A 27,249-nucleotide genomic window follows, 5' to 3' on the forward strand; every position below is an offset into this window, starting at 1 on the left:
GGAGCGGAGCTCTCACCCCGGGCCGGGACATCTGCCAAGGGGGCTCGGGGCAGCGGGGAGCCCGGGACGGGCCGTAGCCGCGGGCGGCCGCTGTTCCCGATCCGGCGCCGCGTTTTGCCGGCGCAGCAAGTGCCTGCCTTGCCGGAGGAGGAGCGGCGGGAGGGGGAAGGGGGAGGAGGAGCCGGCCCTCGGCCGAGCCGCTCCCGCCCCTCAGCTGGGAGCCCGCAGCCGGCGGGTGCGAGCGGCAGAGCCGAGCGGCGCCGCGCCGAGCCGGGATGCGGGAGCCGGGGATGGGGTAGCCGCGCCGCCCTGCCGCGCTCCCCACCATGTAGCGAGCCCCGGGCGCCGCTCACATCGCTCCCCGCCGCCTGCACCGCGTTCGCACCGGGCCGGGGGACCATGCGGAGCGCCCCGGTCTCCGGGCTCCTGCCGCTGCTCCTGGGGCTGCGGCTGCTGCTGGGCGGCGGCGCCGCGGCTCAGTACTCCAGCGACCTGTGCAACTGGAAGGGGAGGTGAGGGGCATCCTGCCCGGGCAGGGGGGAGCGGGGACTGCCACGTCCATCGCCGTCCCGCCGGGAGAAGATGCTGATGCCGAACACAAAAGGGAGATTTTCCCGCTGTGCTGCCCAGCCCGCGAACGGGGCGGCGGACGGCGGAGAGCCGGGGCCGGGGGCGGCTCTGATTCCCTCCCTCCCTCCCGGCGGGCTCACCGCAAAGAGACGCTGGGCAGCGGCCCCCGGGCAGGGAGGGATGGAGGGGCCGGGGCGGGCTGGACTCCCCTCGGCGGGGTTGAGGGGCCGGGGCGGGCTGGGCTCCCCTCGGCGCTGTTCGGGGGGCTGGGAGAGGGAGGGCGGTGCCAAGTCCGCCGCGGAGAAGTTTCTCCCCTCGACCATCTTCGCCGCGGCCCCAGCGCTCCGCGGAGGCGGCGGCCGCGCCCGGGGAGCGGCGAGGCAGCCCCGGCTCGGAGCGGCGCTGGGATGCGCTGCACCTGCGGAGCGCTCCCGCCGCTGCCAGCGCGGCCATCCCCGGGGCTCTTGCTGGCTCCTGTCTGCTCCCTTCCCTTCCCTTCCCTTCCCTTCCCTTCCCTTCCCTTCCCTTCCCTTCCCTTCCCTTCCCTTCCCTTCCCTTCCCTTCCCTTCCCTTCCCTTCCCTTCCCTTCGGTCCCGCACTTGACGCTCAGCCCCGGGGTCACTCCCCGCTCTCTCGGAGATGATGATTATGGTGATGAGCTCCGGGAGCGGGGGCTGGCACAGCGGCCGCGCTGCTGATTTATTCTAATTGCACCGGTTGAGAAACCTCTCCAGTTCTCAAGTGTTTATCTCCCAAATTATCTTTCCTTTAATTGCTTGTAATATGTTTAGCGCGTGTGGTTGGGTCTGTGACCTTCTCTCCCCTTTATAGGTTTAAAAAAGCAGCTCTGCTCAACTAGCAAGTGTTGCTGGGTCAGAATTACTTGGAGAGTAAAATGGTTCAACTCGAATGCACTCTTCAGATCTGACTTTCTCTAACTTAAAAGTTTGGCCGGCCTCTATCAATGGAGTGATTTAGAGTAGAGAGAATTTAAAGTGGGGAGGCAATTGGAGTGACTTTCAGCATCATGATTTCTTATCTCTTACTATCTGAAACGGGGTGCTTTGTGTTTACTTTTTTTTTTCTTTTTTTTTTCTTTTTTTTTGATAATTGATGCATAGTTAATAGCAGTGAATCCACTTGAAGATGAGTTGATTGACAGGGATGAAACCTCTGGCAAGCTCCCAATTTGTCATTTTTCTTTATACAAAAAAACCCAAAAAACAAAAACCAAAAACCCAAACAACCCCCCCCAAAACAAACATACAAAAAAAAAAACCCCAAAAAACCCTGAAAATGCTGTACCAAAGCATTCCAAAGCATCTCAGCTGCACTACTTAGCTGGACCTTCCCACCTGCTACTGCAGCAAGTATTTTAAAAGAATGGTGACAAACCCCTGCAGTTCTGTCCTGTTTTGCTGTTATTTTTGTCCTGTTTTCTTAGAGCAAGCAGTGACCCCTCATGTCACCTGAGAAGGGTTGGAATAAGCAATGCCTTGAGTATCAGCTAAGGGGGTGATGCTTGGGCAGGGGGGAAGTGAAATCTTGTGAGTGAGTTTGGGATGAGCCTGGAGCTGCCAGCTTGGATTTACTCACCTGTTGTTGTTCAGGTGAGCTGAAGCAGTGACAGATTTGTGATGAAGCTGTTGGATGAGCAGGGAAGGAAGAGCAAAGTTTAGTCTGGGTGGTTTTACTTGGGGGGGAGTTTTGGAGTTCAGGTGGGTTGGAGTTTTGGGGATAAAGGAACCCAGGCTGACTTAGGCCTCACTGGTGGCAAACAGGTGTTGTCAGAAATGCTGGCAGTCTTAAGGCTGCTCAACATAATCTGGCTTGTCCTAAAAACACAGCACTTGAGAAGGAAAGAAAGTCATTTGATGCATCAGTAAATATCATTAATTAAATATTTCAGTGTGGATGCTAAGAGTTATATGGGTTAGAAAGAACTTTTTTTTAATGCAAAATAGTATATTTTGAAGTCATGTGATGATTTTTACCGTGACTTTTAGGAAAAGTAATGAACTTTAATGTCAGACATAGTCTTAAACTACAGTGGAGTCATAGCTTGGTTTCTGCTGGTGGATTTGGGAGTCACATCATCTTCTGTAGTAAACCTGAAGGTGTTTTCTCACCTTAATATACATGTTAAAGCAATAGTCTTAAAACCAAAACATTCTGGAGATGGGTTTTTTCCCTACTAGCTTGTGGAGAAGTGATGAGCTTATACCCCTGAGCAGGATGAAGAGCTTCACTAGGATTCCTCTGGATATCCCCAATGCTTCCAGGGAAATCTGATGCAATGCACAGCTTGACACCTGCAATTTAAGTACAAGCCATAATAGCATCTTAATAAATAGCTTGTCAGAGAGCTTCCAGGAAAGCTTTGTCCAGGAGAAAGCAGAAATTTCACTATGATGTGTTCAGTTATTACTTTTGCTCTAACTTCAGGTTTTTGTGCTGCAATGACCTCGTGATGCTTTGGGCAAAAGTGCTTCAGTGACAGGCTGAGAGAATATGCTGGCCTGGCATGTTTGACTCTAGGACAGAGAATTCAGCTCTTATGTGGCTGCTTTTGTCCATCAGTCTTGCTCTTGGTATGGTGGAGGCTCTGAGGAATTCTTAATGTTCACTAGACTGTCATCTCTTATTAAATTCTCCAATTGAGGAGCAAAAGTTCCCTGTGTTCATTGCAGGGTGGACATGGGTGCTTGTAGGGCTCTTCAGCACATCTTTAATGGAATAAAGAAATAAATAACTGCAGTAGATGGTGTGAATATTCTCCTTGCTCCCTTTTTCTTTAAATAACACCTGTTCCACATTGCAGCATAACAGCTCAGTGCAGTGATGTTGTACCAGGTTTTTCAGGGCAAACACAAGGGGATGGCTGAAGACAGAAAGGGAGAAGAGCAAGGAGACAGATGCAGTGATTCAGGATTGGTATGAGGAAGTAGCTGTAGAAGTAGCTTGTTATAGAAGTGAGTCCCAATAAACACATTTAAAATGGGTGGATGGCTCATCCATCGCTGCAACCATGAGACACCTGCCCCGTGTCCTTGCCATATAATCAAAAAACCAAAACTCCAATGAGTTTGGAGGATAACGAGGCTCCTGGGTCTCCATTGCTGTGTGGACCTGGTGTGTCTGATGGGTGGCTAGTGAGAGCTGAACCTGGTGTTCAGCAGTCTCAGTGTGAGGACAAGTCATTCTGACTGCAAGCAAAGTGACAGGTTTTACTGGATGATGATGGTTGCTGGTAAATAATGTGAACATGTATTTTGAAATCTGCTTAACTTTTGAGTCATCCTTTATTATAAGGCTTAATGTGTGCAGGCACTCGTGCTTGATGTATCTGTCTAATGGCATCACTCTTGCCTGTGGGATATAATTGGCTTTCAGAAGATAATTTCAGAGTCCACCCTGTTTTCGTTTGAACACCGTGAATGTTTGAACAAAATTAATGTAGCTTTTTTTTTTTTTTTTTCTTTCCTCTGGCAGAAATTCACTGCCTCAGCGTTGTTGGGATCACTTGCAACAGGAGTTTCACTGCATGAGTTCAGAGTTTTGCCCCTGGTGTCTTCCTTCTGTTTAAGCACTCAGGCTGGAATGTGCCAGTATAAGTCCTGCAAAACCTCTGCAGCTTGTTTTGATATCTTGAGTAGGGACAAGTGATGTGTGAGGATAACTTTCTGCCCCTTTGCTGAAGGATAACTTTTACACTGTTTAGTTTTGTTTATTTGCAGCTTGTGCATAAACAGACTTCTGTGTTTTCTGTTGAGTGGCATCATGTGTGTGCTGTGGTGAAAACTGATTTTGTGGACCAGATGTGGATTTACAGTCAACTTGAAATATCCCTTTGCAAGTAAAGTTTCCTGAATGTGTTAAATACTACTGAATTTGAGGGCAAGAGTCTAAAGGTTAAAAGCTTGTCCCTCTTTCCTCCTCATCTGTGTGCTTGATGTGGCTTTCAAGATTCTTCAAAAGCACATGTTTGGAGGCTCTATTGTTATTAAATATGACTTTTTTCTTTCTGAGCTTCCTCGTGTAACCTCTATCAAGTAGGTCACACCGACACTCACAATAATGAGTCACGTCAACAGTAAATGCAAACCATATGGTTTGGGTTTTTTCCCTTTTACACATTGCTTGTAGTTACTTTCTAAGTGCTGACTCGAATTTAGACCCTGTTCAGTACCCAAATATGTCTTTGGGATGGGGAAATGTGTATTTGGAGGTTTCTGCTGAGGAACCAGCACTTGATGTCATCACTTGCACTACACTAAAATATGTTTTTGCCACAGATTTCCTGTGTAACCTCAGACTTAATCCTTTTAAATTATTTTTTTTCTCATCTTGGTTCATCTACCTTCTAGTGGGAATGTTGTGAAGCTTCCCTAAAATCCTGCAAAGCAGACCCACGAGGTGACAAAGAGTCTGGTTTTGGGTTGTCCTCTACAGGCACAGGATAAAAGGTGCTTGTGTTTGGGAACAAGGTGCTCAGAGCATAGGAGGAGGAGAAACAAGCTTGGTGGTGAAGTGATTTGCTCATCCTCACTCAATAGGTTTGTGACAGGACAGAGACTGGGCCCAAAGGACTTCTCCCTAATAACCCAAATACTGCAGCCAATAAATCAGGCTTCCCACAGCTTGTTCCTCCAGCTGCAGTGCCTGCCCTGTGCAGTGCTGTCTTAGGGCTTTGGTCACTCTGGCAGAGAGCTGGTGGGCTTGTTCCAGCATCAGTGATGGGCAGCAGGGGTTGTTCAGGGCTGCCCTGATTTACTACTCATCCTGCTTAGCAGCTGGCCCTGGGACCCTGTTGTGCCCTCCTGTGCCCTCCTATCCCATCCCTGTGGTCCCTGTGGAATGGTTGTTGGGCTGCTCATTTTTGGCCATAGAAAATGGCCATGTGTTCCTTTTCCTGCTAAACACAGCTCTGTGTCTGTTTTCAGCCCATCAGTGAAAATGATAAACTGAGCTTAAACCTCATACTGGGCAGCAGTGGAGGAGCAAGTTCCTACCAGAAAAAGCAGCACATTTGGTGCTTCCCCAGCTATGACAAGGGACAGAGGTGTCTCCTCTCCTCTTTCTACCTCCCAGTGTGGAGACTGGGGCTGCCCAGCTGGGCTAGGAGGGTATCCGTAGCACGTAGAGCATTGCTTTTGCTGCAATTTACAGGGTGAGCTTGGCACCCCTCCCAGTTTCAGATCCATTGGGAATATAGACTTGGAAGGGGAACAAAGTACTTGGAGAAAGGTGGAGTCTGATCTGCGAGGCTGGAGAACATGCTGGATTGAGCCACCAGGAAGGGAGTTAGAGCCTACGTGTTTTACTCAGTGTGCACGGCTCAGCTGATGGGCAGTACCTGAGCCTGTAGTAATTGAATTACTTTTGATCATGTGCTTATATCCTATTTAATTTTGAAGCCTATTACTGTGGTTTGATGTTTTCTTCTGGGGGATGATTTAAAATTGTCCTGTAATATTAAGGTTGAAGTGTTGCAAGAGACCTGCGCTGCAGAGCTGGATGGGCCAACACCCAGTGATGTCCTGGGCTTCCTGCATTTCTTGCTGCGTGTTTTGAAAGGTTTGACATTCCCATTGTTAGCTCTGTCATTTCTCTAACCTTCTCTTTCTTTCTTTCTTCCTGCAGTGGCTTGACCCACGAGTCTCACAGGAAGGATGTTGAACAGGTCTACCTCCGCTGCTCCGAGGGCTCCATAGAGTGGATGTACCCCACGGGAGCACTCATAGTCAACCTGCGCCCCAATATTTCACCTGCCTCTTACAAACACTTGACTGTTTGCATAAAGCCCTTCAAAGACTCTGCAGGAGCAAATATTTATTTGGAAAAAACTGGAGAACTGAAACTCTTGGTCCGAGATGGAGAGCGCAGCCCCAGCAGAGTTTATTGCTTTGGCTACGACCAGGGGGGGCTGTTTGTGGAGGCCACTCCTCAGCAGGACATTAGCAGGAAGATCACAGGCTTCCAGTACGAATTGATGAGCAAGGGGATAGCAGCTGACTTGCACACAGCTTCTGGTGAGTTCTGGGGTATTGTCAGGCTCCCACCTCCTGTATGGGATGTGTAACAGATGGCTGAGTGAGTGAGTGAGTGAGTGAGTGGGAAAGTGGCTGGCTGTGAGTTTCGTGTGCTTTTAAGGACATGTTTTATAAACAGAGCTATTGCAGAAGAATTGATTTGGTTTTTGGTTTGTTGTTGTGTTTTGGAAGCTGGTGGTGGCATGGGCTGAACTCCAGTGATTTGTTGAGGGCCACAGTGTGCAGGAGTCTGGGGTGTATTTCAGGAGCTGGCTTTACCTACATTGAACTCCTGGGCTTCCCAGCCTTGCTGTAACACTTTTCTAACTACTTTTTAACTCAGTTTTTAAGACCCCACTGCATGTTTTGAATAATAAACATTTGAACAAGGAGGCACTCCTTTTCCTCGTCCCCTTTGCAAATAGTGCTACTTGCTGACCTAATTATTGCTTTTTCTGTTGTGAGGTTTTTTTTTTATTCAAGCAAGGAAAATGGTGTGTTCCTTCCTCAGGTCTCCTGAGCATTACTGTGTCATTGCAGAGCTCTTCAATAATTTTACAGGATGTTGTCTTCTCTCTTTAAACCATTATGAAAAACAAGTTTGGTAGGGAGGAGTTTTACTCCAATGAAAAACTTATAGCAAAGAGGAGTGGACAAACGAAAAGATCTTACAAGCCTGTAAAGTCTGGTATTAAATAGCATTTGGAACAAGGGCTGTAGGTGTGACCTAAGTGTGCTGAGCAATTAGTTTGAGAAGAAAAACTGGCATTTGTGGAGGATGACAGGGTGAAAGGGGGGGAATTCCCCTTAGATAGGGGATATCTGGTTCATGGATCTTATCCACTCAGCATTGCCTCTAGCTTTTATCCCCAAAACCAAGGAGGTTTCCACAACAGCCCAAGGAATTGCAGATTTAGGGTCGTTTATCTCAAATGACTGCAAGGATTTCAAGGTTTAGGTATTTTAAGTGGGGAACTGGATTTGTTTGAACCAGATTTCTCTTTTGAAATCTGCCTTTGCTCTTTTGGGTGAAGGCAGAAGAGTCCTCAGAGCACACTTGGGATGACTCAGCCCGGGGTAAACCCGATGTTTAGTGAGGCTGTGTGGCCCAAGAGCTGTGTGGATGCTGGCCAGACCCTGCCGTGCTGATGCCACATGCTCTGCCTGAGATGCTGCTCGATAAGCAGTGGTGTGACTAATTAAACTGCAGCTGGATCTTCCAGGGGTGTCTTCTCTGGGCTAAGTGATTGCAGAACTCGTTCCATCCCCTCCCCTCCCCTGGCTCCTTTCCCCATCGGGCTCTGCCTTGTCTGTTTGTGTATTTGTATTTGTGCTGCCCTGCCAGTGGTAAATGTTGTCACGCCAGCTCAGATGGGGCTTTACTTTTTGTGCAGCTCTGAGCTGGACTCGGCTGAGCAGAGCTGGGCTCAGGGCTGATGCAGTAACCTCGGGAACTGACAGGTGGCAGCTTTGCCATTACAACAAAAAAAATATAAACACAAATATTCTAAATTTGAAGTCACTTCCTTTACTTTTGCCGTGCTCACAAGTGGTAGCTTATTATTGGGCATTCTGCATTTTAAGCAGGCTGCTCTGCTACATCCAAAAATTGCTGCAAATGAAGTGGGGTATCTCTGCTGAGCTGCTTTCCCAGTAAGATCATTTGTGCAAAGATGAATACACTGTGCAGAATGTCAGCTATGTAGTAAAATTCCATTGCAGAAGACATTAAATACATTGTTTAATCAGTTATTTGGAGAATGTTCCCAGATTCAGTGCTGCTTTCTCTGTCAGGCTGTGAGGATGGAGACACAGAAAGGCTAATGAGAAGTCACTTAGACTTACTAAGAAAAGTCCTGTGCTCTTTTATTTTCCAAAAGAGTCGAAATTGCTTTTGCAATATAATAAAATAATGTGACAGAAACGCTGCTTATCACTGCTGGCTTTAGGCTGCACTTGTGGTTTCTCCTGAGCTTTGCTCATTGAGGACTTGCTGCTGACATCCTTTACCAGCACAAACTGCTGTGTTTTCAGAACTAAATGCTCTTCTTTACACATTAAGTCTTGGAGGTTTTTAAAGCTGATGGGAGTATTTTTTCAGGGACGTTCAGAAGTCAAACTGAGGACTGCATCCAATTACAGCCTTCCTCTTTAATAGGCACATTAAATCACTTTTTCAGTGACTGCTGTATTTTCAGCTGTAACAGACACTGGTTAAATTTCAGTGCTGTCTTATGAAACAATGTGCTGGGGAATCTGCTCCATTCTCCAAGTGTCTTGTTTGGCTAGAAGAAGCTTTTTAATAGTTCATCAGCAGAGCCTTCAGGGCAAACTAGGGACCTCTACTGTATTTTAAATTATTTCTCTTGCCTTTTTTTGGATCCTCAGACTCTGGGGAGGGGCTGTGCAGGGTGAAAACACGATGAAAATGCCATACATGACTCTTTCCACTACTCACTTAGATGAGCACTTTTATTTTCCTATAAATATCTGTACGTCTGGGGGAACTGCCAAATAGCTGCCTTGTGAGGCTTCCACAGAGCAATATATTTGAGGCTCTTTGCAGCTTGTGGACCTCCTTTCTTCTGGAGCTGCTTCTAGTTTTTCTGTGAAGCCTCAGACTAAATGCCCTTTACTGAGCTGCTCATTTGGAGGGGGAGTTTGCAATCACTGAAGATTTTTTCCCCTGGAGAGGAGGCTCAAGTCAGGGGCAAGTGCTGATCTCAAAGGAGATGAAAACTGGGTTTAAGGTTCTGCATTTCCCACCAGCCTTACTTCAGTCCCCTGTTCACGAGCGTGGCTGATGTTTTTGCCTGCTGCACTCTGGAAAAAGAGGCTGCTGTGTCTCAGTTGCAGTTTGACAGAGTTTAGCAGAGCTGGCAGTAGGTGTGAAGAGGTGACAGAGATGTGAGATGCTGTTGTAGATGGGGTCAGAGATGTGCCGGGCAGAGGAAGCTGCAGTGCTTCTTCTGATGGCAAAGAGCTGAAAATTGCAAACATTGCATGATTTCCTTGCTGCTTCAGATGCCTGTCATAAAAGACCCAGGTGTGGGGCTCAGCAATCCAGCCCCTTCCTTGTGCAATAAATACTTGCTAACAACTTCTCCCCACTTTCCCTAAATGCTGGGTTTGTTTCCTGGTGATAATTATTGTACTCTGCCCTTGAATTTACTCTCTCTTCCTAACCTGGCATCCCAGCGCTGATTAAAGGGTGTAAGTCATCTGTTTAATACTTTAATGACCTGTTGTGTCCTTAGAGTCCTGACATTGCAGGGTGCATCAACAAATCAACAGTGCTTGGCGTGGTGCCTGTGGTTTAATTAGAAATCCTCAAGTTTTATTAGTTTACAGCCATTCTTTCCCACTTAATCAGAGTCTAGCAAATAATTCAGTAGAAAACATGTGCAGGTTCTGCATTGCCCTGTCCCTTTTTTTGTAAAGTTGAACGACACAGGGCAGTCTTAACAATTTTCTAGATTTTGGGGACTTAACCCTTTTCTTGGCTCTGACTCTGCCTTACCACAGTCTCTCAAAATTTTAAGTGTAGGAAGAATTTGTGCTGTACTGGTAGATTTTAATTCAGGTCGCTGACATCTGGGATGGGAAGTTTTTTACCGTGATAGTAACAGTCAAAAAAAGTGCATTTCTGTGGGGTTGTAGTTTCTGAAGATGGGAAGAGGAGTGAAGGCAAACATGCCTGACATCATTTAATGGGAGTAGTCCCTAAGAAGGGTCACCTTGACAATTCAGGCATCTGGATGGGTGTGTTCTCTCTTCATATCCAAAGTGATGGTTGACTGAAAGTGCTTTTGATTTCAGATTAGGCTTTGGGCTGCACCCCTCTGTTCCCATCCTCCCTGATGGTCCATTAACTCCAGCTCCTGCTCTGGAGCCTCAGTGTTTGCCCCAATGAAGAACTGAGGCACTGTGACATTTTGGCCTGAGGCCATTGGAGAATCAGCAGAACTTGTTTGTGTTGTTGAATTCTGTTGATTCTAATCTTTTCTGCTTGTGCAGGAAGAAAATGCTCTGAGTATCAGCCACACTGCCCATAGTGACAAAGAGATGGAGGTTTTGGCAAAAGTGGTCTGGCCATGTAGTCCCTACAAGTTTTCTGAAGGTGCTGACCCACATGAGCTCCTCAGCTGTGCCTGGGTTAGGTCTGCCTTGCACCACAGCAGACTGCTGGCTTTAAATATCTATGAAAACTGTGAAGGTCCCTTGAGAATAATTGACTTTTTCAGTACCTCACCTTCTGCTCAGCTAATCTGAAACAAGAATCTGTAGGTTTGACCAAAAGTTTTGGAGAGGAAGGTGAATCCTCCTCCCTGTCCCACCAAAGGAGTTTTATTTTGTTACTTTAAGTCTGTGTTTCAAGAGTGTTTCATTGAGCTTTATTCAAGCTGTGCAGCTTTCTCTTCCCATTGCACACTCATGGGGGTGTGTGTAATTTAGCTGTCAGAGCTCAGGGGGTATATTGAAAACCCTTTCATTACCCACCTGCTTCTGTGTAGTAAAGAAGTCAAACTTTAACAAAAATGCTCCTTTATCTTGATGGCATCTACAGATTTAGTGCAGATTCTATTAACTGGTTTATATGTTTTCTTTATTAATGCTGGGTACCTGGCTGGGAATATGAATTCACAGGAGGTACAGCACTGCTGTGGGCATCTGAAAAACAAGGCAAAACCGGATAAATCCAGTTAAGTAATTTACAGTATTCAGCTATTTCCTGTATGCTGTTAATTCACTGTCCTGAGAAAACAGATCAGAAATTCAGAAAGCTCAGGAGTCTTTGGGCTATACCAGTGCTTCTGCTGACAAATGGCTTTTTAAAGCACCCTTCTTAACTTCTGATCTTTAATGCAGAGTGTGTTTGGCAGAGGTGGGGCACCAATCTGCCCTATCTCTGCAGGTATCCTCCCAGGCCTCTGTTGTCATTCCACCTTGTAGGCTCCTAGTCTGGTTCCTCACAAATACCCAATCTTTAGGGTTTTTTCATTCTTGGTGGCTGGATGTGCTGCTTAGTTTTGTAACCTGAGGCAGCAGATGTTGGAATCACAGAATGGTTTATTTTGGAAGAGACCTTTACAGCCCATCCAGTCCAGCAGTGTGCAGACACCTTCCCTGGACCCATTGCTCAGAGCCCCACCCAAGCTGGCTTTGAATATTTCCAAGTTTAGGGCATCTACCACTGCTCTGTGCATGCTGTTCCAGTATTTCACCATCCTCACTCTGGTGTGTTTTTCACTCCTTGTCAGAGTGGAAACTTTCAGGTGTTTTGAGCAGGAGGCCGTGCCTGCTGTGCCCTCTCTTTGCCAGGGTAACCATGACTGAGCTCCTGGCTGCTGTGGGCAGGAGAGGTGATGGAAAGGAGCACTTGGAACACTTAAACTGAAAGTCCCCATGACCTTTATGCCTGGCACAGGTTCTGCCTGAGTCATTGTGACCGTCTGAGATGTTGGCACTGCCCTGTGTGGCAGAATGGGAGCACCCCTGGGTGCTGCATGGGCTCTGTTCCAATCCATCCCATCAGATGAGGAAAATTCTGTGCTTTGTATTTCTCCCCTCCCTGTTTTCTGTGCAGGTTAAAACTCTTGGGGTTGAGGGGTTAGAGCTTGATGGGTTTCTAAAGTCCTTTCCAACCCAAACCATTCTGTGACTCTATGAAGTGCACAGAATAGGCTGATGCTGCATTCCTCTCATTTGGGGTTTGCTGGAGAAATGAATAATCAACAGCCAATGAAGAATAAAGAGCCAAATTGAGGGATCTGCCCTATCAGCCTGAGCACACCTTGCTGGGTGGCTCAACTGTGCACCCAAAGCTTTGATGATTTGTTTGACTTTTCTCTAAAAGATCTTAAACAAGTTTTAAGAGAAGAACATCAGAAAACAGCCTTTATTGTTATTTCTCAAAACACACTGCAGTTAGTGGCTGTATAAGGGATCCTTCTGACACTCCTGCTCTAGGATACTCTGTTTTAAATGGGATTTTTTTTTGGTGTGTGCTTCCCCTCCTTGCAGGAGAGCCTGTCCACACTAACTTGGTCTTCCCCATAGGATCCAAATCTTGGTACAAAGTAACCATGAAAATATAACCAGAATTTCCTAACCCTAATGTGCAAAGAACACATTTAAAGCTAGTTTTTGAGGGCTTGTCACTGAACCACATGTCATGGAGCAGCACCTAGCTGGATCAGGCTGGCTGCTCTCTAACACTGCCTGGAGTGGGAATAATTCTGAGAAGCTGGAAACCTGCTCCAGTTATTCATGTGCCTGAATTGGTCAGGTTTGTGGTGAATGATTGACTGGGTGGGAGAGTTTGAGAACAAAGTTTTTGATTTTATTTTATTTTTTCTTGTGTGGAATGGTTTCAAAGTGCTGCTCTGATGCTCAGGGAATGTACACACCCATCCATCACCTGGAACTGAGCAAGGCTGATGTTTTGGGGTCTGAAAAATATTGGACTAAGAAGCCTTCACTTAAAAGAAAACCCCCACCAAAATTGGATGGATTCCCTAATTTAATCTCTCCTTCTCCCAAGAAAATGGCTTTGCCAGCATCTTCTCTGGCCCTGCTCGTCCTTTGATGTTGGGCAGGAGTTGGTTTTGCAGTGGGCAGAGGAGGTGACAATGGGGCTGCAGTGATAAATACACAGCTGCAGGGGACAGGGGGATAGAAAATAGCTTATTTTTGCTAGACTGGCCACGAATGCCGTTAGCTTATTTCTCAACTCAGTGGGCAGTCAGAACCAATAAGCAGTCAGGTGGATTGTCTGGGCAGCTGGGGCTCTGCTCTGCCCTGACCTTTGTGTACCACCAAAGATGGTCCCACAAACAGAGCTGCAGTCCAGCCCAGTTGCTTGGCAGTCTTTAATAATGCTCTGTGCTTGTTCTGCAGAACTGTTTAGTTTGCTAATTCCTGAGGCTGTAGTTAAAGAAGGGATGAGAGGGTGGGGAAGCTGCATTCCTCTTCCCACTGACTGAAACATGGGCCAGATCTTTCCTGTGTTGGAGTCTTGATTTGCAGGACAGAAAATCTCTTTCACCTCGATCTGTGCTAGAAGCCAGAAAATATTCACTGAAATATTGCACAGATACTTGGAAGATATCCTGGACCTAAAGCTGTGATATGTTAGGTCTGACCTTGGGAGGTTTAATACTGGCTCAGAAAGGCTGCTGCCCTAGGACAGCCTTGGTCCAGTTAACCTTTTTCTGGTTCAGATTTGTGGAAGAATTTTTTGGTGTGGGTTGACTCCTTTATGGGATTTGAGCATTAACTCCTGCAATGGGCATCACCTCTGGTGTTTGCCCTCATCCTTTCTGTATTGGGAGAGCTGCAGTGCTCAGAGGTGCTGGGAAATGCACACAGAGCTGCTCTGGCATTGCATTGCCCTGTCTGCCTCCCAGGATCATTCCTGTCTCTGCAGGATGCCCCTCTGCCCCACCAGAACTGCTGCTGGCTTTACATCAGTTGCTTCTGGAAGTGGGTGTCAGAAATGTGAGAGAAAAAAAAAATGTTCCTATGTAGAACTGGTGAAGGGGCTGGATATGAGCAAGCAGGGTGTGCTTGGAAGGAAGGAAAGGTGATGTATCTCAAGGCTTTTACTGTTACAAGAGAAAAGTTTTAAGTGGCTTTTTTAAAGGTTACCTGGACAATGTTACAGCATGGGAGATCTCTCACTGTGTGGATGTAGCCCCTCCACAACTCTTCTCAAGAATAGACTGATCAAACAAACATGGTTTTAGAATGAAAACTGGCCTTGTTCCTTCAGAGCTCTCCCAGATACCAAAAAGAATTTGATTTCTAGAAACAGGAAAGAGAAGGACCTGTGTGGAGCTGAGTGCACATATACTTCTTTTTTTTTTTTCTTTAAAGACTCACTTAATCTTTGATCTGTCATTACTCCACTTTCAGGGTTTATCTTTAACCAACCACTTGTTTCTTAATTCTATTCCTCTGCTCCATCAGAGGCATTAATGGACCGGACCAAAGGGGAGGGAAGGCTCTGTGTTCCTGGCAGGGCTCCAGCCTGGTGGTAGGTGCTGGCCCCAGCCTCTCCTGCAGCCCTGGCAGGGACAGGGAGAAGTGCTTGGCTGCACAATTTCCCCAGGGCATGGGAGTGAAAAACACCTTGCTTGTTCACTTTCTGCTCTGCAAGCCCTGCATGACAGCTGAGCTCGGTGTTAGCTAGCAGAGACAAAGCCCAACAGGACATCAAACACTGAATAACTTCACATTTCCCTGGATCTGACCCCTGTGAGCTTTTATAAGGCCTTGGCATGACGTTTCCTTTAGAAGAAAGAAGAAATCTTTCTGGAGTGAATTTTGGGAGGGGATGAGCCAAGCCAGAAGTCTTTGTGGGTTTTGAGTCAGGGGAAGCATTTCCTCTGGTCCTGTGTGGCAGGGGTGCAGTGCTGGCACGTTCTGGGGTGACAGCAAGGGACACTCTGCTCCAACCCTTCTGCTGCAGGTCAGAGGGGATCACAGGAGCTCCTCAACCATCCAGAGGCACCTCTGACTCCCAGCAGCTCATTTCTCCTCATGCTTCCCACTCCTAATCCCCCTTGGGCAGTAGAGGTAGGTTTGAGGAAGGAGAGAGGGATTTTCTGTGAGATAGTCAAATAGAGCTGCTTTTTTATGGCTTTATAGTGGTGTCTTGTGCCTGTAGAGCAGGAGGAATTCCCAGCAGTTATCTTGCTGCCATCTCTTCCCTTTAATTGCAGTTAGGGAGGGAGAAGAGGAAAGAAAAAAACAAACCAAAAAGCAGATGTGTACAGGTGCTGCTGGCACAGGAACCTGGGCTGGGCTGGTTGCAGACACTTCTGCTTTGCTGGGCTCTGCTGCTGCAGTGAGAGAGAGGAATTTAATTTAACTGGACATCTGATCTGCTGAGTGGGGCTTTTTGGACACAATATCTTGCAGGCTTGACTGTAACTGAGGGTTTTTCTAGAGCTGTGATGCAATGGGTAAGTGTAGGAGCTGGGCTGGGATTTGGCACCGATCCAGTCACTGTTCTGTCTCTGCCCACCCCAGTGCTGGGGTTTGCCACTGAGGGGAAAGAGGAGGGACAGCAAGAAGTGTCTTGAAGCTGTGACACTTTTCATCCTTTCTCCTGGCTTGATGCAACTCATGCATGGAGGTAGAGTTTAATAATGTTTAATGCTGCTTAAATAAAAAGCGCTCCGTGGGTTTTTCATTCCTTTTGTTTTGCTTTGGTTTAAATTTTAAACAAATGGCTGTGTTTCTAGCTGACCTTTCAGCTCATTTGTTAGAATGGCTGCTGCATCTTGGAACAGCAAAAAGGCATCAATCCCAAAGGATCCTTACGTGCTCTGTATCTGCTGAGCCAATTTCAGTTTGAAAGCTGTTGCAAACAGAGCTTGCCTAGTACCAAATCTCTTCCTCACATTGTTTACATAAATAGTTAATCTTTGGTCTTAGGGACTTTAATACCCTCTTGGAAGACAGTTCTGTGAAAAGATAAATTTCTGGTTTATGATCTCTTGTCCTAACGTTTCTCAGAACACAAAGGTCATCACATCTCTAATAGTGAGGTTTTACAATATGCTTTTTTTATTCTTTCTTTGCAGGAAGGAAGTGGTATTGACTCGATTCTCTTGTCACAGTCCATGCCACAGCCTGCAAAAGTCTGCATTTCATTAAATTTATTTGCAGGTTTAAACTGTTCTTGGCCAGTATCTGTATTTTCCAAGTTATTTCTGGAAACTTGTACATATGTGCAAGTTGAACTGAGTGTTAGAAGGCAAGGAATGGGATTTGAGACTTCCTTTTCTGCAGGGGTAAAATCACTGGTGTCCCTTCAGGGAGCTCAGGGAAGGATGTCCACTGCAGCATCCTGATGTTGTTTCAGCTGCTCCACCACCACCTTGTCCTGTACCAAATCTTGGCTGTAAGAAGGGAATCTTTGAGTTTTGTATCTTTGCCCATGATCCTTGTCCCAGGTTGCCTCTTCTGCTCAGCACAGGGGCTCAGATTGACTTTCTAGCAAACAGGGGGATGAACATTTCTGCCTTCAGAAGAGCACTAAACTCTCATGAGGTTACTCACAGCATTAACTTTGTATTGATCAAAGCACAGCCTCATTGTGGCCTTCAGTGCTTAAAGGGGGCTAACAAAAAAAAAAAAAAGGGAGCCTGTCTTTTTACATGGGCAGATAATGATAAGATGAGGGGTAACAGTTCAAAACTAATGGAGGAGAGATTTAGATTAATGTTAAAGAGAAATTCTTTGCTGTGAGGATAGGGAGGTCACTGGCAGGGTGAAACTGTGGCTCTCCCATCCCTGGCAGTGTCCCAGGCCAGGCTGGATGGGGCTGGGACCAACCTGGGATAGTGGAAAGTGTCCCTGCCCATGGCAGGGGGTGGGAATGAGATGATCTTTAAGGTCCCTTCTGTCCCAAGCTGTTCTGTGATTCTGTGGTCCCATGTCTGAGGTTTATTGATCCAGAGGGCTGGGAGCAGGACAAGTCCAACTCTCCTGTTTGTTCCCTGACTTGCTGTTTTCCTACTGACATGCTGGGAAAAGTGCAGTGCTTGCAGAAAGCCCTGTAATCCTACCCCATCCAAAGACAGGAAAACCTTGTGAAACAAAGGAGTGATGAGAGAGCTCCTCTGTGTGTTGTGACAGGGTGTCAGTAATTTCCAGCCCAGCTGTGGAGAGGCTCTGTGTCTCCTGGCCCTGTTTTTCCTCACTGTGTGGCTGCAGGTATTGTGTTCAATGCAGGTGTGCTGGATGCAGCTCTGCTGGCCTCAGCTCCAGCTCCTTCTAAATACAAGAGGCACTGACAGAGCAGCTGCATCGATGTAGTTCTAGGTGGTGTTTCAGTGTGGGGGTTGTGAGGGTTTTGAGGTTGAGTGTTGTTTTGGCTTGCTCAGGAAGAGCTTTCTGAGGTGGTGAGGAAAGTTGAGGTGTATCAAGAAAAGGAAAGGACTAGTCACAGCCTGGTAAACCAGAGTGGTTATCAAAATCTTGTCCACCTCCACTGCAGAGTAGGCTTTTTTTTTTGTCTGGGATATGACCTGTGAGAGGTTTGCTTCATGGAAGAAATGCTCCTTCAGAGGGGAAGCACAGGCATACTTAAGAAGAAACAATTAGCAGGATTTATTTCACTTTGTAATTAGTTAAAGCAGGATCAGGGCAAGATTTATTATTTTTTTTCTTGCTCATATGATGCTTGTCCCTTAACTCCTGTCTCTAAATCACTGATCCAGTAATCCATTGAGACATCATAATTTTTGCTTAGGACTCAGAAAAATGACAGAGAAATGCACCATTATTAGAGAAACCACATCTCTATTTTTGTAATCTGCTCTGGGAAGTCTGCACTCTGTGTTTCCAGGAAGGAGACTCATCCTATGATGCCCTTTCCAGTCTGGGTGCTGCCAGTTACAGAGCTGGCAGCAAGAGCTGGAAAGGTGTGGGTGGGTTTTTTTGTTCCATATGAACTAATGCTGATGTCAGGCTGAGGGAAATGGGTCTGTGGCCCCACAGGGGTGTGCCTGGAGGTGCTGCAGTACAGGGACTGCAACAGGACCCATCTGAATGTCTTGAAGAGAAAAGACTTCTTGTTTAATCAGAAAAACGAACAGAAAACAACACTTCAGCCTTGCCTGGACCTCCTTGGTAGCTCTTAATGCTTAAAAAGGTCTGATTGCTCATCAAAGGGCTGTTCAGAAGTACTGAGGTGTGGGTGATGTGTGCTGTGGAAGAGCAGATAAAGAGCTCTGTGCTTTCCTCCCCCAGCATCCACACCTTCACCACACGGCACGCGTGCACCCGCTTCTTCACCAAACCAAAGGGTATTCCTCGGTGAAGTGGTTTTCTGCAATTACTTTGTGTTCAACATTTTCACTTCTGCTTAAAATGTGTCTCTTCCTGTGTGTGCTGCTGGCTCAGGGGTGGGTGTTCAGCACAGCCTCTCTGGGGACAGGATGGAGAAGGTCTTTTGTTGGGATGGTGGGTAGGGACCTGCAGCAGGGCTCGTGGGGTGTTCTGATAGCTGTGACACCATGGAGTACGTTGAGAAAAATCTGGACAGGCAGAAGAAACTTCTTTCTTGTGGGTTGGAAGCTGGTTTTGGGGTAAGGTTGGGTCAGTCAGACCCATGGGTGGCTGTTGAAACACAAATATTTCAAAAGAAGACCAGGCCCCTTCATGTGGTTTGTGTGACGCCTGCAGCCAGAGCCAGCACGTCTCGGTTCCATGTGTCCTGCAGGGAGCTGCCATCCTCCACCACGGCCCCTCCACAACCCCACCTCCTCTTTTCCAAGGAAAGAAGGGTTGTATGCACACAAACCAAAGGAGGAAGGATTGGAGCTGTGTGTGTGAGCTGAGAGAGGCCAGCGACACCTCCCACCGCTCTTTGGGCAGAGTGTAAACTGCAGCACTAAAGGGGCACTCAAATCATCCTCAACATTGGGGAAAATCCTCTCCAGACAGCCCAGCTCCCTGGTGCTGGCAGAGCTGGGAACCACCTGAGGCTGGCATCTCTTCAGGGCACATCCCTCTCTTACCAAGCATTTCTGCCTCCCTGTGGAGAGGTCCAGGAGAGGACCAGCAACGTGTTTGACAAAACTGTTGGCCAACAAGTGCGGTCTATTGTTAGCATCGCCTCGTCCTCCTCACTAACACCAGGTTCAGAGGGCAAATCGCTCAAAGCAGCTGGGACATGACTGCTGGCTTGTGAGGAATGATGTAATTACATCTCCCTCTGCGGGGAGGTGAATAGAGAGGCCTTTGGAGGCTCTGGGTGTTGGAGGGAGAGGGCTGCCTCAGGTTACTCCAGGTCAGGATACTGTCAAAATCCATCAAAGGCGCTCCCAGGAGAGTCGGCAGCCGACGTGCACAATGCAGGCTTTATGCCACTGCTGCTGGAGCTGAGTTAGAGGCATCTGGGCTGTAGAGGACTTCAGTAAAATGTTGCTTTTCTGTGTGGTTTTTTTTTTTTCCCACCTCTCTCCTGCTGCTGTATGAATTAAGGCTCTTTGGCTCATGGAGTTTAAAGGAATTAGAGCAGCTGACGTTGATATTGTTGTTGCAAGTTCATAGGCTTGCTTTTGGATGTGAGAACCTGGGCAGCCCTCGAGACATCCCCAGGGAGTCAGGATCTGGCAAACACAGCTGCCTTGTTTAGTAACCAGGCCCAGTTCCCCAGAAAATGAACATCTTCACCTGCTGTGCATGAGTGAAGTGCTTTTCTTGGGCTTGTTTTTTTTTAATTTATTTTTTAATAGTCATAAGGATGCTTCCTGTTCTAGCCTGAGGTGTGTGTGTTATTTTGACCTATGGGTGGAGCAGAGCACCTGCTGCCCAATCCAAGGGGAATGAGTGCTGAACTGCAGCTAAAGCTACGAACTTTTGTGTTAAACACACAGATTCCTTCATGGCTGTGATTCAAAAGAAAGTGTAGGCATTGCCACCTCCTAAGGATTGATTTTCTTTTGTGAGCCTTTGTAGAAATCAGGCTTTGGTTGTAGCCAGTGGATGGTATTTGCTTTTTAATGGTCCATTTACCTCAGCAGTAATCCCTCACAACTTGCTTTCCATCTGTGCTTCCATACCTTGTTTTTGCCACTTGCAAGATCCATTTGATACTCTGTGAATGCAGATGTGGGAGTTGTCTCACAGAGGAGGATTTTTGGTCTTCATCTGTCTGGAGCTGCAGAGATGGGTGGTGGAGAATGGTTGTTAAAGCAGCTCACATGCCACCACACTGCTGTGAGTCAGCTGGACCTGAAGCAGGTTTTAAGTAATGATCTAGTGTGAGCAATGCTGAGCATTTTTAATTTCCTGTTGTATTTAAAAGGCTGCAGGATTTTGCCTAGGGTCCACAATTAAAATGATTTTATTCTGTGTACACATGGAGATTTGTTCATTTGATTTTTACTGTGTCAGTCTATTTAAATGGAAGGAACCACTTTTAAAGCATTTTGTTTTTCATCTTTAATGCTGTTGCTTGTGTTGGACTCCTTTGGAGAACAGAAATGCCTTAGTCATTTTGGTGTTTTCAATTTTCTGATGGGGCTGGATGAACTACAGAGGTGTCTGGTCTAAACCAAGACTTATAAAAGCTGAGATGCCTTTTTATTACAAGGTCTTTCCAGAATGAAATACCTGAAATCCAGCTGTGGGTTTAGAGGATGTCCATCAGCTGTAGTTTGTTTTGGAGCTTGTGTCCATGTGAAAGTGCTGTGGGATTTGTGCAAGTTCCCTCTGTGTGGTTGATCTAAGTCAGGTCCTCATTTGGACAGAAGGAGCCTGGGGAAGAGGGATTTTTGCCCTGGATGGATTTGGGAGGTGCCATGAATGAAACAAATCCATAGTAGGGTATTTAGTGACTAACACACTGAGACTTGCCCAGGGAAGTGGTGGAATCACCATTCCTGGAAGTGTTCAAAACCTGTGTGGTTGTGGCACTTGGGGACAGGGGTTAGTGGTGGGCATGGCAGCGCTGGGGGGATGGTTGGACTTGATAATCTTAGAGGTTTTTTCCAACCTGAATGATTCTGTGATTCTGTGTTACAACTTTCTTTGTCAGATGAAGCTTCTTTATTTGTCCTAGCCACTGATCAAAATCTCTTGAGTCTAAAACTTGAAGTATCTTTAACCTGAATTTATTCTCGTACTCTAGTTATGTCCAGGCTTCATCTGGTTCTGCATTTCTCATTACATTAAACATTTTCCAACCTTTTCTGGAGAAGAGAGCTGAAATATGTTATGGGCATAGAAGGGCAGGGAAAGGTGGCTTGTTTCTGAAAGCTTTGGAGGTATTCAGACTTAGCAGAAATGTGATTGATCCAGATGCTATTTTGTCTATTCCTTGTCTCATCTTTCGGAGCTTTTTAAGCTCCTTGAATTATTCCTTCAAATATCCCTGCCCAGAAATGTGCATTTTACGTTTCCTTTAATCCTATTAAACAGTGTGTTACACTGTGTATGAATCATCTGACTGGAGCAAATCTGGTGGATTTGGTTCAATAATCCTTCTTTCTGGATCACTGCCTTTCTGGGTCCCTGCAAAAAAGAAGAGATTTGCCATGTCTTGTGTCAGAGGGTGTCTTGTGCTGTCTGACAGGAGGGTGGCAGAGCACTGGAGGCACCAGCTGCATCTTATGGACAGGCTTAAATCTACTTTTAAGTGCAATGGATCAACTTTGGGAAGCAGGTGGGGGGAGAGGAAGGCTGTGACTGTTTGGGAATCTAAACTAAGTGTTTTCAGATGTTGAGGTTCAAAAACCAAATTTTTTGGGGGTGGGTGTGGCTTCAGTTAGCAGTTCGGTGGTGGGCGGTGTGATGGAATCTCATTGTCCAGTCACCTCCAGTGGAGCCCTGCTCTGCTGGAGTCTCTGCCTGTGCTGATCCAGGGTTTCCATTTTCCTGGGTGATGTGTTGAGGTGACACCAGGTGACAGACAAGGTTCTGATCCTTGTGCCACCGTGGACAGACTCACTGAGCATAGCCAGGCAGATCCTGATAATAAGCAAATTCCTGACCTCAGCAGGGTGTTATAGAAACATCTGTACTGCAACTACAGCACCTTCTCCTCAGAAATATCTGGCTGAGTACAAAGAGGAGCCACATTCTTGCATTGATTAGATTAGTGCAGATATCCAAATGTTTCCAGCAGTACAGGAAATGGTCTTTGTGCTGCTTGAGCTCAAGCAGATACGGGCTTGAGTTTCCGCTTTGCCCCAACGCCCTCCAACACGTGCATTGGGGTTTTTCCCTCCCCCCTTTGCCTCCCCCACTCTGTAACCTCCTGGATCTTTGATGTGGTGATGACTAAATGGCCCAACAACACTTGATAGAAATGGTAAGAGAGGAGCTTTGCCATCAGAGTATAAAGGACACGTGATCTGAAGGCTTTTGAGTGAATTTACAGCAGAGCACCCAGTACCAAAAGAGGTTTTGCATAAGTGCAGTGAGTGTGTGCAATGTTTGCTAGACAATATACCCCAGCAGCATTGCTAAAGAGATCCCTACTCCTGCTTGGGTACAAAAATCTCATGGAGGCTCTAGGGTTAACTAGAGTTGGCCCCCACTTCTTGTGGTGGTAGAGATGCCAGACAGATCTTTGGAGTGATTGCGCCCATGCTGTGTGTATTTTTGTTTAGTTAAAATGGTTTATTTATTTAAATTTATTGATTTGCTGCTGTTTAGTCCTTTGCTAATTGTCACCCTTCCTGTGCAGCTCCCTGCCGACCCTGCAGTGACACTGAGGTGCTCCTGGCTGTCTGCACTAATGATTTTGGTGAGTTGCTGTCTCCCCAGTCCCCTCTCCTCCCATGAACACCAAACACCTCACAGCTGCAGCCTCCAGCAGCAGTACATGTGCTCTGGGGGTGCTGGGCTCATGGGGAGGAGCTCAGAAGTGTCTGCCCAGCTGGCACCTCCCCAGGGTGGACACAGTGACACAGCAACCACGGTAGAAGATCAAGGATTTGGGTGCATTTAGGAGAGACCATTACTTCTTGTTGGTCAACTTGACAAAACACCTAAAGTTTCACTAATTGTCCATGCTTCCCTTTTTAAAAGGGAAATTAGCACTAGCTGGATCTGTAATGGTTGAAGAACAGAAAGTAGGTTGTCAGGGAGCATTAGCACAAATCTTCATGATTAATGCTATATTTCTGTTTAAATTTAATACATGCTGGACAGATTACAAATATAAACTATGAAAAATGCAAATATATACTGGAAGTTACTGGATAATCTTAATTCTCAGTATAACAAAGCACCACAACTTGGGCTGCTGTAGTGAAGTCAGTTCCCCTGGCTGCACAGGCCTGAGTTTGGACAAGGGTCTTCCAAAGCATTTTTGAGAAATTAATCCTTCAAACCTTTTTCTGTTTCCAGTGATCAGAGGCTCCATTCAAAACGTAACGAACGAGGCAGAAGAGCAAGAATCCATCATTCACGTTGGTGTCAACAAACTGTACAGGCAGAAGAGCAAAGTCTTTCAGCTGACAGGGGAGAGTGGGAACTGGAGAGGACAAATAAAGACCTTGCTGGAGTGTGGGGTGAAGCCAGGAGATGGAGACTTCCTTTTCACAGGACGTATGCACTTTGGGGAGGCCAGGTTAGGCTGTGCCCCTCGTTTCAAAGACTTCCAAAGGATGTACAAAGAGGCAAAAGACAAAGGGCTAAACCCATGTGAGATTGGCCCAGATTGAAACCCCCCCCGTTTGGCCGAAGATCGCTTTTAGCATTTGGCCAGGAATGTTTCCTGGCTGCAGTGGAAACTCTGAACAAACCTGGACACCGAGGCTGGACAGAGCTGGAGGCTGAGACCCCACAGCCTGCAGTGCTCACAGGCTCATGGAAGCAACAGAGGTACGAGCTCAGAGGGCTGCCAAGCAAGAAAGGCTGGATTTTTAACCAATCTTGTCCTTATGAATTAAGTTATTATATTTTTTTAGTGACTTCCTTAGGAAAACAAACAAAGAAAACTCCCGTGTCTTAATAAAAGAAAAACCCAAATGAAAGCCAAGATGCCTTTGTATCTTTTTAATACTAATTTTTAAAAATGTCTTAAGCTGATGTAGCATTTGGTATGGCGTATTCTGTATAAATGGCCAAGAATGTGATAGAGCACGGTAAAACATCTTAACATTGATGCTTTGTAAAAAGCTTGGTGTACAATTCAAAGTTGTTTCTTATGACAGAAATTTATGGAGCCAAACTCTTATGTGTGTGTGTTGGTTTTTTTTTTTTTTTAATTTGAAAGAATGTACAATTGCCACCTGCAATTTTTTGTCCAGGCTGGCAAATTCTTTCCATTCCAGAGAAATAAAGGTCCCTGGATTTGACATATGCTGTTTAAAATCTTTATTTTTTTTCTTTCTTCATAAGGCTGATCTCAGCTAGTCCAGATGTGCTCGTAGATCAGTTCTGGGCTGCTTGCTTATTTTGTGGCTTCACTGAGCAGAACCAGAGTTCCTGTGAGGTATTGGGAACCACAGTTTTTTTCAAAGGGGAAGCAAGAGCTATTTTTGGAGATTTTTAGACATGTGTGCAGGCGAGGCTTTAAGTGTTCTTCTCTCTGATGCCAGCAGTGTTATTTTGGGACTGGCTCCAAAGGCAGGCTGCTCCTTCACGTTTAGCTTGAAACTTTTAAGCGTGGTAGCTTGGCATGAGGTGACTGTCGATGCCTGTGAGTCCTGGGGGACATGACCAGGCCACCTTGTGAGAAATAAACACTTGAATCAGGCTGTGCCACCTCTGCAGGCACTGCCCCGAGGAGCTCTCCCCAGTCCTGCTGTTCTCCATCACTGATGGTGCCTTCACAAGGATTTTAATCTCTTGCCCATGTTCATTCCTCAGCATTCTCCACTGCTTTAACTTTTATTTTAGGCTGTCAGGTACTTTTAAATAAAAAGTTTCTACTCAGTGTTGCTTTCTTCCTGATCCCTCACCTCTCCTTTGTGTAATTTGGTTCTGAGGCTTGTGGAGGGCAGCTCAGGTGGTGGTCCTGGGTGAGTGCAGGAGGTTCTGAGATGGATGGTAAGGAGAAGTCCCATGACCCTTATCAGGGGTAAAAGCCCCAGGCTTGTACCAAAATACTGGCCTGAAGTGAAACCAAAATCTCTCTGCAAGAGTTTCTGTGAACTCCTCCCAGCAGGATTCATTCTGTGGTCCAGTGGGAGAAGAAGAGTTTCTTGTAGCTGTATGAAGGTGATCCTAAGAGGCTCCAGGGCACTGAGACTACTTCTGCAAAGACCTCTAACCCCATCTAGCACCCACCTATTTGCTGCTTTGACCCCTTCTGCTTTCCAGCCTCCTGCAAGCCAAAGCCCCAAACCCAGCAGCCCACGGCTCCCTGCAGCCTACTTGGAATTTGAAGAAAAATGGGCCAGGACCAGTAGAGGGATTCATTCCAATCCCTCTCTGTGGCCTTGCTTCCTCTGGGGCTCTCAACCCAGCCTTTTTCAGGCTTTTAAAAAAGTGATTTAGCACTGAGATATCTCCTGAGCACAGCTGAGTGGGCGGTTCAGAAGCCCTGTACCTCACCTCTCCTCTCCTGTTGTGCTTCATGAGCTTTTTCCAGCACAGAGTGACTGCTGGCAGGATGAGAAGAGAAGAACAGCATGTTCCTGGAATTGTCTCCAACCTGCCCACTCTCATCTTCCCCTTCAAGGCTGCAGGAGCAAGGGGAAGAGGCTGAATTAAGTGTTCAGCCAGTACTTTATGAGGACAGTGCAAGCAAAATACAAACTGTTGGGGAGGCTTTGGCCCTGGAGCTCCACCTTTGGCTGCAGTTCAACTTTTATGGCAGTTTAGGTTGATTGTAGACTTTTTAATTTTAAAGTACACTTTGCACCTGTGCTTTGTACAGAGGGAGGTTAACAGGGATATTTCACTGACTGCCCTAAAATCCAGTGCCCAAATGCTCACCCTTGTCTTTGAAACATGATTATAGCTTGACTTGTCTGGCAGAGGAGTCAGGGATGGAAAGGACGGATTAAAAATGACTGTCTTTGCTCACATGTGCTGACTGCACTCTGTAATGAGAGGCAAATGACATTGATGCAGTGTCATGTGGGGACAGGCTTGTGGCACCTAATGAAAGACCTTGGCTGGAGGTGACTCAGGCCAGAGGTGGAGCAGGTGCTTGCAAAGCACTGCTCTTACCACTGCAGCTCTCTCAAGATGAAGGGCTTCCTCTTGATACCTAATTAGCATAATTGAGTTCCTCTTAAAAGCAACAGGCTGACTTATCTGTTCCTTAGGAAGCAGAACTAATGAACTTGAATTGCCACTGTAAGAGCCCCCTCCAGTTGGGCAACACTGCCCATAAATAGGCACAAGGCATGTGCTGTTCTTGTGTCTGAACTCTGGCAAGTGTGTGGTTTGCATTGTTGGTGAAAACAATTTCCATGGTAACCCTCAATTTCTCTTGACTTTCCATGAGCCCACTGGTGTGCTAAATCACCTCCCAGATATGAGCCATGCAGAGCTTGCTGTGGTGACACATAGGTGGGTTGGGAAACTCATGTGGGTGTCTACAGGGTCTCTTTGAGGTCTATCAGATGCTGCTTGACTGCTGAAAACTTGTCCTTCTTCATCCTGTGGGGACACAGGATCGTCTCTTCAAACACCATGACTTCAGTGCCTGCATGGAGGGTCACTGTGCTTGGTTTGCTGACAGCCAGGCCACAGGAACATGATTGCTTCACCTGTTTGCTTCCCATTCAGGAAGAGCAGGCCATTTTCCCCCTGCTACACTGACACACTCTGCTCTTGCATGTGAGGCACGGCCAGGCTGCAGGGAGGTGTGATGGTCACAGTTTGTCCCCAGTGATGTCCCAGCCCACCTTCAGGCCAGCTGGCTGTGAGATCAGAGCTGCTTGTGGATACCTTTTCATCAGCACAACTTTTCTTTCAGTTCTGTCTCACTCCCATGGTGATTCCAGTTTTCCTTCTGGGAAGCATCAGGTGTTGCTTTAGCTCCAGCCTGCTGCTGGTCTTTTCTGAAAAACTGCTTGCCATCAGCCTTTTCTGGAGGAGGGGACTGCCCTGATTTACCCCTGTGCTGGGCCATGCTGTGGCCTGGTCCTGTGTGGAACTGAGGACCTCATCCTAGGACACAGATGGGCTCTGGGGAGGACACTTTGCCCACGTTCAA

At 46.8% G+C, this 27,249-nt stretch overlaps 1 protein-coding gene across 1 annotated transcript; it reads left to right on the plus strand.

Annotated features, from left to right (window-relative positions):
* The first annotated feature begins 259 nt into the window (after window positions 1-259).
* On the plus strand, window positions 260-24,312 carry METRNL (meteorin like, glial cell differentiation regulator). Its single transcript, XM_084218366.1, has 4 exons — window positions 260-512; window positions 6,214-6,602; window positions 22,816-22,875; window positions 23,481-24,312. Exons 1-4 carry the CDS (start codon window positions 400-402, stop codon window positions 23,795-23,797), a joined length of 879 nt encoding a protein of 292 aa, XP_084074492.1. The 5' UTR covers window positions 260-399; the 3' UTR covers window positions 23,798-24,312.
* The last annotated feature ends 2,937 nt before the right edge of the window (window positions 24,313-27,249 follow it).

Source organism: Fringilla coelebs (genome assembly GCF_963513975.1).
Source record: "Fringilla coelebs genome assembly, chromosome: 19".
Taxonomy (NCBI): Eukaryota; Metazoa; Chordata; class Aves; order Passeriformes; family Fringillidae; genus Fringilla; species Fringilla coelebs.